This window comes from Haliotis rubra, unplaced genomic scaffold (assembly GCF_003918875.1).
Source record: "Haliotis rubra isolate DU_JTF1 unplaced genomic scaffold, ASM391887v1 Scf232, whole genome shotgun sequence".
In the NCBI taxonomy this organism is placed as follows: domain Eukaryota; kingdom Metazoa; phylum Mollusca; class Gastropoda; order Lepetellida; family Haliotidae; genus Haliotis; species Haliotis rubra.
In genome coordinates, this window is record NW_025766359.1 from 1,047,471 (window position 1) to 1,064,054 (window position 16,584).

At 39.9% G+C, this 16,584-nt stretch overlaps 1 protein-coding gene across 1 annotated transcript; it reads right to left on the reverse strand.

Moving 5' to 3' along the window:
• Nucleotides 1-378: 378 nt before the first annotated feature.
• On the reverse strand, nt 379-11,428 carry LOC124278139 (clumping factor A-like). The gene is made up of 2 exons (XM_046713877.1): nt 11,366-11,428; nt 379-1,299 (listed from the first exon to the last, which is right to left on the reverse strand). The coding sequence occupies exons 1-2, from the start codon at nt 11,426-11,428 to the stop codon at nt 379-381; spliced, it is 984 nt and encodes a 327-aa protein (XP_046569833.1).
• Between the last annotated feature and the right edge of the window lie 5,156 nt (nt 11,429-16,584).

Genomic DNA, 16,584 nt, shown 5'->3' on the forward strand with positions numbered 1-16,584 from the left:
TTGGGTGTGTCACTGTCGAGAGTATCGTTGTTGCGTGTGTCACTGTCGAGAGCATCGTTGTTCCGTGTGTCACTTCGTTGTTGGTGTGTCACTGTCGAGAGTATCGTTGTTGGGTGTGTCACTGTCGAGAGTATCGTTGTTGGGTCTGTCACTGTCGAGAGTATCGTTGTTGTGTGTGTCACTGTCGAGAGTATCATTGTTGCGTGTGTCACTGTCGAGAGCATCGTTGTTGCGTGTGTCACTTCGTTGTTGCGTGTGTCACTGTCGAGAGTATCGTTGTTGGGTGTGTCACTGTCGAGAGTATCGTTGTTGCGTGTGTCACTGTCGAGAGTATCGTTGTTGGGTCTGTCACTGTCGAGTGTATTGTTGTTGCGTGTGTCACTGTCGAGAGTATCGGTGTTGAGGTGTGTCACTGTCAAGAGTATCGGTGTAGGGTGTGTCACTGTCGAGAGCATCGGTGTGAGGTGTGTCACTGTCGAGAGTATCGGTGTAGGGTGTGTCACTGTCGAGAGTATCGGTGTAGGGTGTGTCACTGTCGAGAGTATCGTTGTTGCGTGTGTCACTGTCGAGAGTATCGGTGTGAGGTGTGTCACTGTCGAGAGTATCGGTGTAGGGTGTGTCACTGTCGAGAGTATTGGTGTAGGGTGTGTCACTGTCGAGAGTATCGGTGTGAGGTGTGTCACTGTCGAGAGTATCGTTATTGGGTGTGTCACTGTCGAGAGTATCGTTGTTGGGTCTGTCACTGTCGAAAGTATCGTTGTTGGGTGTGTCACTGTCGAGAGTACCGTTGTGAGGTGTGTCACTGTCGAGAGTATCGTTGTTGCGTGTGTCACTGTCGAGAGTATCGTTGTTGGGTGTGTCACTGTCGAGAGTATCGTTGTTGGGTGTGTCACTGTCAAGAGTATCGTTGTTGCGTGTGTCACTGTCGAGAGTATCGGTGTAGGGTGTGTCACTGTCGAGAGTATCGTTGTTGCGTGTGTCACTGTCGAGAGTATCGGTGTAGGGTGTGTCACTGTCGAGAGTATCGGTGTGAGGTGTGTCACTGTCGAGAGTATCGTTATTGGGTGTGTCACTGTCGAGAGTATCGGTGTGAGGTGTGTCACTGTCGAGAGTATCGTTATTGGGTGTGTCACTGTCGAGAGTATCGGTGTGAGGTGTGTCACTCTCGAGAGTACCGTTGCTGGGTGTGTCACTGTCGAGAGTATCGATCGGTCTGATGTCCAAGCTTCTCTTCCAGATGCTCAGGTGTACACGAGAACAACACCAGTTGCTGTATAACCGGTGTGTGAAACTGAGATGCTATGTAGTTAGAGTAGGCCTACTTATATAAGTTGACAGTCCCCTTGTCTGTAGATTTTGTTACATGGACTATCATGAGCTGAGCTTACTGGATAAAAAGAATAGTTAATTTCCATTCATTACATTAATATGACGTCCGAAGTGATAAAGAATAAAAGTTTGTCCTGCTTGGGTTTTTCTTCACAGAATTTGTACCTGTCTTCTATTCCACTATCTGTGTGTCAACATACGTTGTACATACATTCAGCATCACATAACACTGGACTCCACGGCTTTATATGGACATTCTGGCTTTGTGAATGCAGTGTTTAAGCCCATCAGAGTGGATTGTAGTGTTGTGTATTGTGGTGTTCATTTTTCGTCGTCGACATTTGATCGTGAATAGAATGTGACTGATATATGAGGGCGGTATGTAAATAAAAGTGTCTTCGCCGGACATGTGAGTAACTGACATTGTTTATACGCTACTGGATACAGTGACAAGTATCAACCGAGACATTGAGCCTGAACACCCATTTCTGCTGTCGGATCACAAGCATGCGTTGCTGAAGACCAGATTGAACACGAATGTGTGTTGTCAATGTAAGCAGCTCTTAATGTACCCACCGTCGTGTATTTTCTCATGCCAATGTATGGTATACACATATAGTACATTTTCTGTTGCCAATGTATGGTATACACTTACAGTATATTTTCTCTAGCCAATGTATGGTATCCACTTACAGTATGTTTCCTCTTGCCAATGTATGGTATACACTTACATTATATTTTCTCTAGCCAATGTATGGTATCCACTTACAGTATATTTTCTCTTGCAAATGTATGGTATACACATATAGTACATTTTCTGTTGCCAATGTATGGTATCCACTTACAGTATGTTTCCTCTTGCCAATGTATGGTATCCACTTACAGTATGTTTCCTCTAGCCAATGTATGGTATAGATTTACAGTATGTTTCCTCTTGCCAATGTATGGTATCCACTTACAGTATGTTTTCTCTAGCCAATGTATGGTATCCACTTACAGTATATTTTCTCTTGCAAATGTATGGTATACACATATAGTACATTTTCTGTTACCAATGTATGGTATCCACTTACAGTATGTTTCCTCTGCCAATGTATGGTATCCATGGTATATTTCCTCTTGCCAATGTATGGTAGTATAGATTTTACAGTATGTTTCTAGCCAATGTATGGTATCCACTTACAGTATATTTTCTCTAGCCAATGTAGCAAAATGTATGGTACACATATAGTTTTCTCTTGACAATGTATGGTATCCACTTACAGTATGTTTCCTCTAGCCAATATGGTTTCTCTTACATTTTCTCTAATGTACGATGTATATCCACTTACATAATATTTTCTCTTGCTAATGTATGATATCCACTTACAGTATATTTTCTCTTGCAAATGTATGACATTCACTTGCAGTATATTTTCTCTTGCCAATGTATGGTATCCACTTACGTAATATTTTCTCTTGCTAATGTATGACATTCACTTGCAGTATATTTTCTCTTGCCAATGTATTGTATCCACTTACATTATATTTTCTCTTGCTAATGTATGACATTCACTTACAGTATATTTTCTCTTGCCGATGTAAGACATCCACTTACAGTATATTTTCTCTTGCCAATGTATGGTATCTACTTACATAATATTTTCTCTTGCTAATGTATGACATTCACTTGCAGTATATTTTCTCTTGCCAATGTATGGTATCCACTTACATTATATTTTCTCTTGTTAATGTATGACATTCACTTACAGTATATTTTCTCTTGCCGATGTAAGATATTCACTTACAGTATATTTTCTCTTGCCAGTGTATGGTATCTACTTACATAATATTTTCTCTTGCCAATGTATGACATTCACTTACAGTATATTTTCTCTTGCCAATGTATGGTATCCACTTACAGTATATTTTCTCTTGCCAAGGTATGATATAGATTTACGATATATTTCTCTCAGTGTTTTTAGAATACATTTGTTTTTGGTCGTTATGAAGAAAACAGACAAAAATTATGTGTGTAAAATGGAATTAACTGACGTCATGTATGATTGTTGAAACACATCATGGTGTATAACAGTAAGTATTCCCATGTGACCTGTTATGTATTGGTGGGTTGGGTATGTCGTAATACCACCACACTGCCAGTCCACACACCGGGGACTGTCACAGACCCTTTCACCTGCAGTTAATAACAGAAGGCCATATTACACTCCACAGTTTGTTTTCTGATACATCGTTATCGGAAACAGGCAACGATACCGAATTGTCAATTCTCACTTAATGTGGCTGTTAACAAACCACGTCTATATGCTGGGTGGTAGGTAGCCTCGATACCGGCCTGAATGCAAACAGCCAGTGGACATGTATGTCAGTTGGAACTCATTATCTGTGAAGTACTTTCATAACAAACTAGTTATTTATTTAAGATGAAAATAACAATTGATGTTCCAAACCGTTGTCAATAAATGCAGCAATGCGTGATTCAAGTACCTGTCACAGTCCTGACAATTCACTTTGTTTCAACATTTTGTTTCGGAAATGAAACTCTGAGAATACACACATACGAGTGACCTAAGTTATTCAAAACATGGGGAAATGTGTCAAATAACGCGGTCAATTTCATAATATCTGAGCATGGATGAGCGACTTGGTGTGGCTGAGAGACACGACGTAACCAGCAGTATGACACGGTTGACACACGGCCGCCACACACAGATACAGCGGATGGGAGGATAATATAGTATGACCAGAAATTATTGAGAACTTTAGGAATATGTTTAATTGGATTTCTAGTATAAACAACCTTGACCAGCCATCAAGTGCTTGGTTTCATTCAAGAGAGACAACTCCGTTAATCCTTTTTCATTAGTTTGTGAAGAGTTATCCCCCTTTGTTTACTTGCTCGCAGACGACATTTTCAGTGATCCTCAGTATGGATGATTTAGACTGACTGACTGACTGAGTATGGTTTTGCGCCGCTTTTAGCAATATTCCAGCAACATCACGGCGGGGGACACCAGAAATGGGCTTCACACGGATGATTTAGAGAAGAGGAAGTTGATATTAGAGTATTGTAACAAGGACAACTGGGACAACGTGATTTTCTCAGATGAAAGGTCTGTGTGGCTGTTTCCTAATACACTGAAATTCTGGACCAAACAAACAGAAAAACCTTTGTATCAGCGCCCAAAGAACAGTCCGAAATTTAACGTGTGGGGCGGCATCAGTGTGTTTGAAGGGAATATGAACAGTAGGCGGTACACAGATATTCTCGAGGGACATTTACTTCAATCTGCTCACGTGTTTTATAAACAATAGAAAATGTTTGGGGACTTATGAAGGAAAGTGTCAATAAGAAAAAATCTGACAAATATTGCTGAAATGAAAGAAGAGGTGGTCCGATATGGGGACAGCATGGACCACGACTTTCTAACTTCTTTGATCAGTAGTATGCCCCGCCGCATTGAAGCCGGCATTGCTGCCCATGGTGACTTGACAAAATACTAACTGTTCACCTGTCTTTGAATCTGGAGTTATGTTCTGCTAATGTTCACTTTTAATACGTGAGTAATGAGTGAAAACATTTAAAAGTTTACAATCTTCTCAATAATGTCTGGTTGTACTGTAGTAGAAACTGGAGTGCGTGAGAGTGAGTGAGTTAAAATTATAATCACACCGGTAATAATTCAGTCATATCGTGACTAAATTCATTTATTGGTAATACATAAAGTTATATAATTATAAAATATTTCGACAAAGGACTGTAAAATGACTAGACAATCACAGGTAGAGAATTAAAACTAGTATGGAATTTTAAAGAAAGAGAGCAGAAAGCGAGTTAGTGAACAAGAGAGAAAGACGGGAAAGGGAAGTAGTCTCTCACTCATGTAGACAATGAAACCAACATATTCGAAATCTATCAAAAAGTGAGCCTGTAATAGTTCGGCTTGTCTTGATTTCGTAATAGTTTTGTAATTATCAATACTTTCTCGCTGTCAGAGTGAAACAGGGTGAGATTATTTGTCCTCCTTTCTATCACTTTTCAAACGACCCTACAGTGATTTCATCTCAGAGTCTAGATGTCTTGGAGGGACCGAACGAGTAAGAAAGGGGTGGAACTGCAACCGAAAGAGTGATATTAGAACGCCAGGAAAAAAGATGATGAGGATGACCAGAGAAATAGTGAGTTAATGAGACAGCTGGGATGATAAGCGATAACGGGATGAGAGAGGAAACTATATGGAGAAGTGTGTTTCACGTCAATATTATGTTCTAAATGTATGTGTCCTAGTGAGACTCCGATGTCGAACCTCAGGAAAACAAAAATACTGATGCATTTCACAATACAACGGTTTGAAGATCAAACGTCATAGAAACTATCAAAACTGATCAACAAGTCACAGATTTGTTATTAACCCTGCCGAAAATATAGTTTCCTTCAGTTACTCGTGCTTGCAATGGCGACCTATTCAGTTACACTGGGCTTCATTCAGTTGCCTTCTTAGCCGTGAGCTCTTTGTCGTGGGAGGAACGTGACACTCGAGTGGGAAGGAGAACCGAGCCCGTAGGCTGAGCGAATATATCTCACAGAACTATATATATATATCTGATACTGTGTTTGTATGTTCCAGTTGCCTGTGGATAAACCTAGGTGTCTTCCTATTACTACTATCGTTTGACATACATACAAACACACAATCATACATTCATGTTACCTGTGTGAGACAAGGATTAAACATAAACTAATATTGTACGAATGACAAGATGTAGTGAGTGGATGAGCTCGGGTCGTTGAAGGCAGTATTTCAATTGCATCAAATCGTAGAAATATCAATGGTAAAGAAAGACTGATTGTTTAGTAGTGCTCCCATTCTTATAGTTTATTGTTTAAGTTTATTTCGATACTCGTGACTTCAATATTGTTGTGTTGGAGATTGAACGAGCGCTTACTGCAACTGCTCATTAATCAGGCAAATGGAAATACCAATGTGTAAACAGAAATGTAGATAGAAAACATCATGTAACATGAGGTACGGCGACTTCATAGCCAGCCTCCTTTAGTTCAGTGTTGGAGCAATGGGGACAACATCCTGATGTAACAGCTGGGATGTCATACACAACGTTTGATCGATAATTTAAACCTGACAGATAGAGAATAAGGAAGAGGGGGTTTTATGGATGTCAACTTCTTTATCATGAGGTGAATGATGAAGGAGCAAGGATATACTCCGAAACGTTGTGTTCCTCATAATAAAGAAGTTGACATCCATAAAAACTCTCTTCCTTGTGTGTATCACTTCTAAATGCCATTCAAAGACCCCAGAAAGAGGTACATCCATCCAACCTCGCCGTACCTCACTCTCCCCCCACCAACACCACACACACCACACACACACACAGGAGGGAGAGAGAGAGAGAGAGAGTAAAACAAAATTTAAATATGAAAAAAACACCGTCCCTGTACACAAATGAGTGGTTGTACTCCAAGCCTGTGTGTTGTAATGACGTTTCCTTGATCTTCCCCGCCACATTCAATTTGACACTCACTTATACAAATCCGATCCCCGCCACGGAGTTATCTCTTAAAATAAGGTCTCTCTTTTGAAAACACTAATTTGTTTGATAAGACTTGTTTTCACTCTGATGTGGGTTTGAGGTTAGTTTAGTTTAGATACACCCATCTAATGTTGATGGCAAGATGGCCGATCATGACATCAAGCCAAGTGTCTATAAATGGAATGGACTCATATGTAAACCACTGTGTCAGAGGTAGCTACGGGGGCGGTATAATAAACCATTTGGTAGCATTATATTGCCTTAAAGTATAACTAATTTGATGAAAGAATTGTTTGCAACCCATGCTTAGATATTTAGTATTTGTTTTGCAGTGATAGTCTATAGTGCATGAATTAATCGTTTTGGAAACATTCCCTTTCCCCCCGACCCCACGAATCCGCTCATTGCGCTATGAATAGATGCACTACTATCACTGCCAGCACAGATAGCATTAATTGTGTTAAACGTGGGTTAAAGTTGATCCGAACCCAAATTTGTCTATCTGAAAAGTCTTCTTCAAACACCGAGTCTGTCTTTAGAAGAGAAATATATCAATACTATATTTCAATTAATTTCGACTACAGAGTAGACGTTTTTGCCAAACGAATTCTGTATACCGAGTAATTTTACTAATTTAACATAATACATGACTTGTAGAATCAAAACCAACTGGCAACCGATTGTTAATCTGTAACCCTTGGACTTGCCATGTGTCCCACAACTCACACAGTGGTGGATGTAGTTACTATGACATTACTAAGTCACAAGATATGTTGTATGTTTGACACTCAGCAAAATAGTCCAGCTGTAAGTACATTAATCGAGGCGGATCCAGTCAGTCGAATGAGGTCATGAGCAATGATCTACCCAAATGTATAGTATGTATCAACCAAGTCATCGAGTGTGCCCATCCAATCACGTTAGTCACCTCTTTCTACTAGTATAGTTTGTTGAAGAACACGTCCAAGCCGGGATTTCACTGGTATATAAAACATATTGTCTTACCAAGGACATCGGTGGAACGGGACCGAGGAACCATTTAGCGTAATGAACGCGATCAACAATCTTGAAAATCTCTAAGACGGTGTCAATATCATGGTTCCTTCAGAGTCCTGATCAGCAAACTCGTTAAACAATACCCTGCTTTTCTCGAAATAAAGATAAAACGACACTTGTTCTTACCGAAGACATTCATGAACGTAAAGAGGTTTCCACATTAAATGGGACCAATCATCGACACCATTGGCATTACGACATTATGGGGTTAACCACGTGACGCTAATCACGTGGGGTATTGTACGATGCCTTTCTCTCTCCTGCCCCTTCACTACCCCCGATTGATGGGGCCCTAACTGGGATGACCCCTGGATTCTCCATCCGTCCAATCAGGGCAAGAACTAACAGGAACGTGCAGGGGTACCGAGCAAGGGTACTGGAGCTTGGGTACGGAGCTTGGGTACCGAGCAGGGGTACCGTTTCCTATAAACCTGTTCTTATACAAGAAGCATGACAGGTTCTTCACACAAAACAACCCAGCAAGTCATGTCACTGTATGTTTCGTTAGGTGAAAAAATAATTGATACGGTCCCTTAACCGCAAATGTACAGTTATCAAACGACCTGGACCGTTTTCCACCTTCTTATCACCAGGCTAGAACATAAAATAAAACTTGCTGCAATCGAAATGTTACATTATGAATGATGATCACAAATTATTTTGGAAGGAGTTTTCTTTTCTTCACGAAATAGGGAGTTTAGTTTTACGCCGCTTATAGCAATATCACAGCAATATCACGTCCAGGGACACCAGAAATGGGCTTCACACATTGTACCCATGTGGGGAATCGAACCCGGGTCTTCGGCGTAACAAGCGAACGCTTTAAACACTAGACTACCCCACCGCCCACGAAAGGGAGAGACTATGAGTGGATTACCTGGTACTGTCCCTGAAAATAATGACTCGTCTCTAGTTGTGTCAGTAATACCTGTTCACTACTTACTCTGTCTCTTGGCTGCGACTGATATTAGTTTCACACTTTGAATCCAATGCACGTTTAATGAACTATGCATGCATATGAATATATTAATATGTTGATATTATACATGCACATATTGTTTCTGCATTATTCTAAGCCGTATGCATCACGGCTTTGTATATCTGTGCTATTGTAATCTTGGGAACCAATTTAAATCTTAAAAACTTAAAAAAAAACAGTTTTCAGATCCAGCAGGTCAGTGACAAGGACAACATGAAGAAAAAGAGGAGTTTTAAAATTTATCTCGACTTGAAATCTCACTATTTTTCATTTCAAATTAATATATTTTCAAAACTCTTAGCCAATAGCACAACATTATCTGTAACACTACACCAATAACGTTACTTAATACGGGTGTTTTGCCAACACCACTAACCTAATTAAAAGATGAACACACTTTTAAGAGTTATTAGCAAGTTACCAAACTATAAGAGAGTACTTGGTTGTGATATATTCGCCCCTGTGTTACAGGGAATGACGACACAAACGTAATGGTTAACGCTGTGTCATAACTCGATAACAGTTGATCATTGTATTTGAGCCATACGTTTGTACGTGATCCGTTCAAGTGAAGGCGATTTAGTCTCTCTCTCTCACACACACACACACACACACACACACACACACACACACACACACACACACACACACACACACACACACACACATATATATATATATATATATATATATATATATATATATATATATATATATATATATATATATATATATATATATATATATATATATCAGTTGAACGTTTGTGTCAATAAGGCTTCTTATTAAAACACATCGATATCCATTACAAATGTTATCAGTATACTACTTCATCGCGGGAAAGGAGTGCCCGTGAACAATGGAAGCTTAAATATTAACAAAGATCGGGAGCTCTCAAAGAAAAACGTAAATATTTGAAGGCATACTGTGTGACATGTTACCCATTAACATACAAAGAAAATTCATTAGGTGCTCAGACTTTCTGCGTGGGTCTAAGGAGGAACATTCCTGCAAGAGCCCATGAAATACCTGCTTCAACTACACTCTGTGACAACGCAGACAGTGCCGTACATCGTCCACGAAGTATCCCAGATTAAATGTAACAGTGCTGTCGTAATTGGGAAACCTTGCCAACCTACCACTTTCATTCCATGCTATAACACAAGGAAGAGTAACGGGTTGACAGGTAAAATACGGATTTAAGGGCTATATATTATATGTATGCTTTATTCATCACTCAGCAATTGTTTCTTCCATTGCGTAATGTTGTAGTTGTACTCATAATAAGAATGAATTCATTCATAAATTATTCAATAATGTGCCTATTATAGTGTTCAGCGATAACTGAGTGTAATATTAGCTTATTCTATAAATTTTGACCAACTTGCCATCATCTATCTATGTTAATTTCCTTTGTTCTATGCACGTACTGGAAAGTTGTATGTTGAATTTTATGGAAATTTTGTAAAATGCTTTAAAAATTTAAATTTCATGTTTGTTTGATAATTTGCCTATCCACTATTTACTTTACCATTTATAAACTCATTGATTAAATAGAAGCAGCTGGATCAGCATTACTACTACTACTGCTACTACTACTAGTGGTAGTAGTAGTAGTAGTAGTAGTAGTAGTAATTGAAGTAGTAGTAGTAGTAGTAGTACTTAGTAGTAGTAGTAGTAGCTGACTAAGGCATAACCTGGCAGGACGGATAAGATTATTTTCATTATTTTCTATTGTTTATCGAAATTATTTTCCCTGTTTCATTAAATGAAAATGATATCGTCCAAAGAAGATTGAGAAACACATTCAAAGTATTACTGAAACATGTCCAGTACACGTGTGAGTGTGAAGAGCAAAGCAATCTCGTTCCGTCACTCTTCAGTCACCAGGTGTTTGGTACCCTGACGAGGGGGCGCTGTCCGTTATACATCCATAATACCTGATGATCAGCCATTCCATGATGTCATTGTGTCACGTGAAACCACTGATCACGTCCACATAAGATTCATACTTTCTTTCTGGACGATTTCATTTACATTGATGTCAAATTTCGCTTCAGATATTATCACCTGGATTGAGATTGATATCATCTTGCACAACCTTTACTGTGACTATCAAATAATAACCAATGTTAAATATCCAGACTAAATCTTCCCGGTAACAAATCTTATATAACGACACCTTGTCAAATATCCTCTTTTATCACTATGGTGGAGAATTTAGTTAAATTCTACCGGATGCCTTCAAGCGTTTTACTTTAATTCCAGTCAAAGCATGCTTGAAAAAACGTATACACATATCTACTGAGGTTGAGTGACGTCACTTTCAGCGCGAGCAGCATCTACCCCAAAGACAATTAACCTAGAAAATCCTTGTAGTTGTTTCCTTCATGCGAAGAACAACGTGGCATGTAACTGTGTCACTACAGCAGAAGGTGAAGCACCTACCTTAAACTGTGCACGGGTTGTCTTGTCCCGACATCCTACAGCTCGGTGTCCACTAAGCCTCATCAAGTGCTGGAGGTGCGCTCTGCTGGCGGGGAACACGATAGCAGTAGCCTTGGGTCGTCTTACCTAGCAGTCTCTCCAACTGTTATGGGTTCACTGTTATGTATTGTCGGTTACAATCACTTGTACAATTGTATTATAACTTAAAACTTTCATCGGATGCTAATGTTATCATGGAAAAGGTCGTCCTTGTATCAGAGATACAGTTGTATTTCTAACTTTACCAACTTTGAGTACTGAATCAAAAGACACCATGAACCTCCCACTCCACGTGTCCACCACAACAACACAGATGTACGCCCAATGAAGAACGTCAAAGCACTGGTCTAGGAAGCATATTTTGAACAATGTCTTTCAGAACGACCATCTCTCGGGGAACTATTCAACATTTGTCATGGTCTTCTCATCCTTTACTAAAGTCCAGGAAATTGTGGTATTCCTATTTTAGCTTCATTTTCGACATTTTTAGCGCTGTTTCTCATCTTGCCAACTTCACAGTTGTGGCTGTAGGGTAGATATGCCTCCGAAAGGTAATCTCTCCTTCCTAGTATTCAAACCCTCGGAGACCTCTGCTCTGGGGTATCTTTAAGGTTCGGATAGTCACGGCTTTGATAATAGTCAGGATTTCTGAGTGGACCAACTATCGCGCTGTTGAACGAGCCCTTTAGCTTCACGTGCATTCAACACAGTTGTACACCAGCCTGATTCTATGACCATCACCATAGATAGTGGCACTTGTTCTGAATGTCAACGTGTTGTTGCACAGGCCGTTCACATCCTCGACATTTGAAATGCCCCCAAGTCACATTTTAACCAAGCTGAACCTCGCCCCAGACTTCATAATTGTGTTACTTATTTCTGACCACTGCGTTGTCTTAAACTAACGACATTATATTCCGTTTTAATTTCACTCTGACTTCCCTAAGTCCGTCCGGCCTTGTTATAACATCGTCCTTGCTTGTAGGCCCATCTGGCAGCACCGGGCTCTACCTGGTTCAATCCTCTGTGGATCAGTTAGATTCCCCGTGGGGTGAGCGGCTTAGTCCCTTAGGGGTGAAGGATGGGGGGAGATTTTCTAAACATTTTCTCAAAGTCGGCCACGCCACGTCCAAGTGTTATCCGCGACTGAAATTACTCGCTCTAAATTAATATCAATTACAGTGTAATTAATACCAAGGTCTCAGTATCGCGGCTGAGAGCTGGTTAGCTTATATCTAGGGACGGAGTGGACTGGTGAAACTCACTCTGTCCCTATCACGAGACTGGAGATAACTTTAACACTCACAGGCCTGGAAATACCAGACCATGCTCATGCTAGTTACAGCTGGGGTAGAGTTACCTTGGCAACATGTCGAAGATTATCACTGCCCAAGTCTCGTTATGAAATAACTATCAGCAGAATTAACAAGTAAAGTTGTACAATTTACTCTACAGATGTTGCAACACGCTAGTTGTTTCACTATTTTACATCTAGTGCAAATATCGTAACGCTATCGCAATTTAATTGATGACGTTTTCAGAAAGAGGAAAAAAATTATTCCTTTCCTTTATCACTGTTGGTCAGTGGGTACCCGTCAGGCTGACATAACCACCAGCGTTGATAAATTAAATGCCTCCAGGAAAAGACTAGTAAATAACTTAATAGCTAAACGAAATATATGTGTTACTAACCCGGAGAATGACCATATTTAAGTTCAACTTTAAGAGTAGCTTGAGACACGAGACAGTTACACTACGCCCGGATCTGCTTGCATGGTTAAAGATATTAAGCAACATTAAAAATACCGTGCACACGTTCAAGCAGGGCAAAACGACAGTCACAGAAAACTCAACACCAACACCAATGACCTTCAAATGCTGACCAAAATACGTGCGTCAACGATACCGTGTGTAAGTGTTAATCAATGGATATGACAAGTCTCGACATTTGGCTGTGCCTAATTGATAGGTTATAATACATTCCTTTCATGAGAAAACCACAATACTTGTAATGTGATCGAAGGTAATCTAATCTCTGCAGTATACAGAAAAAGAGAAAACAGGGAAAGCTGACTGGTGTCATAAAGAGTGGGACATTTCACTTGTCCTGCAGACAATGTGAGTGCTCTTGTTTGGTAAACGTCGTGTAACTTATAGGGCTGTTCACAATGGCGGCAAAGTAACGAGTGAGACTGTGCGGGTTTGCTGGTCAGTGGGACGAAGGCACTCACGGGATATGTGATATCACTAACTCTTTTATTCGCTCACCACTCTATCAGCGAATGTATCCTTCATGACATATCCATGTAGTTGGCCGAAACTGACTTGTTTGTTACTCTATCTCAACATCCTATATAAATTATTCATATATTTGCTTATTCATTATTCCCTTTTCCCCTTCTTGCTTACTTACTTCATCCGCCCATCATCCATATGCAATAGCAATACAACAATAAATATACCGAGGAAAACGAAGAAGGAAACACATGAAAGTACACGTGTTCCATTATTTATTACCCGATGTTGACCCCAGTGCAAGACAAATCATGAAGAATCTTGGAAAAGAATATAGGAAAACTTGTAGTTTCAGACTTGACCAACACCATAATGCATGACGTTCCGTGAACCCTTAACGCGACCTTCACATTCATACAACGTTTGGGACAGAAGACGTCAATGTGTGGTCTCCTGGGACGGCAACACATCTCCTAATGGACAATAGAACCTATAGGAACACTCTACCTGGACTTGGTCAAGACTAGTCAACGAAAGCGTGACAGTGTTCTTGCAACTAGCTGTTGCACACGTCTTCCAGCTCATCCAAATGTATTAGATCGGGTTCAAGGGGACAGGACGGCCAGATAATGATATCGAAAAGTTCCCTTGCCCCTTTTACAACGGTCATCCTCACGAACACAACCCGTGACGTTCCTCCCTCACGCGCCATACCCGCGTCCTGTCACTGGAGACAACCTTGTTCCGCTGGATCTGGTTGAATCTGGCATGTCTGCGAACCCAGAGGAAACGTTGAGCATAATGAAATTACGTCAGGATGGTTCCTGTGTGTGGTCGTCTAGCTCGGATACCTGCGGTGCACAGTCAATTCCTTGTGGTCGGAACAAATGTCTGTGAAGGAGGTTGCAGTCACAAATTCTGTTGCGGGGGTGACGTAACTTGATTTGTACGTCATCTTGGGGTGAAGCAGGGAGACTCTATGTTGTAGAGTATCCCTGGGTGAAGTAACAAGCGGCGCCCCAGTCCTTGGTTCATCTGCAACGGTTGCACACGGGTCCTCAGACTGTGTATTGTTGGCTCGTGCAACTGCTGCAACAGATGTTGTCAGCATTAAGCACGCTCGGTTGCTTCTTTGTAATTTATTATGATTATTATTATTATCTTGCAATTTTAATGCGTTTTTCCTGCCTAGCAACGTCTGTGTGCATGCATGCCCATGTACGTGCCATCTCTAAAGTCGTGATTGCTATGTTTCACGCTTTTGTCACGCTTTACAACCAAAGTGTTCACGCCGTTTGCCATGACTATGTTCAAACAGCCCACATGGCATTGCCGTGTGTATGAAACAACAGGAAACTAAAAAGAATTACCCCTTCACTATTATTACCAATACAGTTTGTGTCAAGTTTCTGTTGTTATTGAGTATAGAATCTAGGCATGGTATGCTGTAGTGTCTACCATTATAATCAAAATCACTCCGCAATCAAAGCTTTTTGTCAGTATATTTCTTTCAGTAATGAACGGATTAGATATCCGTTAGCATACTTTACTGATCTTCGAAACGTACTTCAGCTCCGTTCTCTCTCCTGATGCCAAAATGTGAGCTTTCTTCAAAATCTTCAATACGTGTGGAAACACAGGTCCCCCCATTAAGTTCAATACTTCCGTATTCCTGTAACTATTGCTCCCACTGTCTACTCCGTCTACGTATGGATTGCAACCCTCGGATACCTGGGCTCGCTGCAAGGATGTAAATAAGGTTGTTTGCTGGGCTGCCAGGGTGTAAATAAGGCTGTGTGTTGCGCTGCCAACGTCACCCGCCGTTCACCTTGTATTGTCATTGTCACGTCATTCACACCGTTAGATGTTTTCAAATATACACTCAGACTCTCCCCCGCAAAAGCGTACATGTGTATTTTCACGAATTTAATCTGCTTTAATGTGAGATAACGCATGTAATTCTGGATCAGTTGCAGCCGAATCTCACAGGGTAACAGATCAAACGTCTGTTAACATGTATAGCTTATATAAGTGCAATACGTGAAGGCGTTCGTTCCCTGTTGGGCGTTGTGTGAAACATGGTGATGCTAACCATGTTGTAGGTGATCATGGTAATGATGAACATATTGATACTGATCTTGTTGATGTTGATTATGCTGGTAACATTGATGTTGATAATGATGATGTTGACAATAATGATGTTGATAATAGTGATGTGGGTAATATTGATGTGGATAATATTGATGTTGATAATATTGATGTTGATGATGATGATGTTGACAATAATGATGTTGATAATAGTGATGTGGATAATATTGATGTTGATGATGATGATGTTGATAATGATGATGTTGACAATAATGATGTTGATAATAGTGATGTTGATAATATTGATGTGGATAATATTGATGTGGATAATATTGATGTTGATAATATTGATGTTGATAATATTGATGATGATGATGATGATGATGATGATGACAGACATAGAACTCTTTGTAATAACTGTGTCCCTATTAAGTTTTTAAGTATTAATGTATGTGGTCTCCGCAAACGACTTGAATATGAAGAATTTTTAAACTTAATTGAAAATAAAGACATTATTGGTTTTCAAGAGACTAAGACTGATATATTAGATGATCTCCATATCCAAGGCTACATCTTATACTTACATCATAGAACTAGATCACTGAGAAAGTCAGGCGGTTTTGGAATTGCTGTTAGAAATAAGTATAAAAATTTCATTGATGTAATAGATAAGAAAATTTATTTCATAATGTGGGTAAATATATCTAAAGACTTATTTCAACTTGATAATGACATTTTTCTGGGAATTGTATATATTCCACCCGAAGGCTCAAAATACGTTACAAATGACACCTTTTCTGAATTAGAAAGTTTCTATTTTGGAAATGTTAACAATGAGTGATTATGTCACACTAATG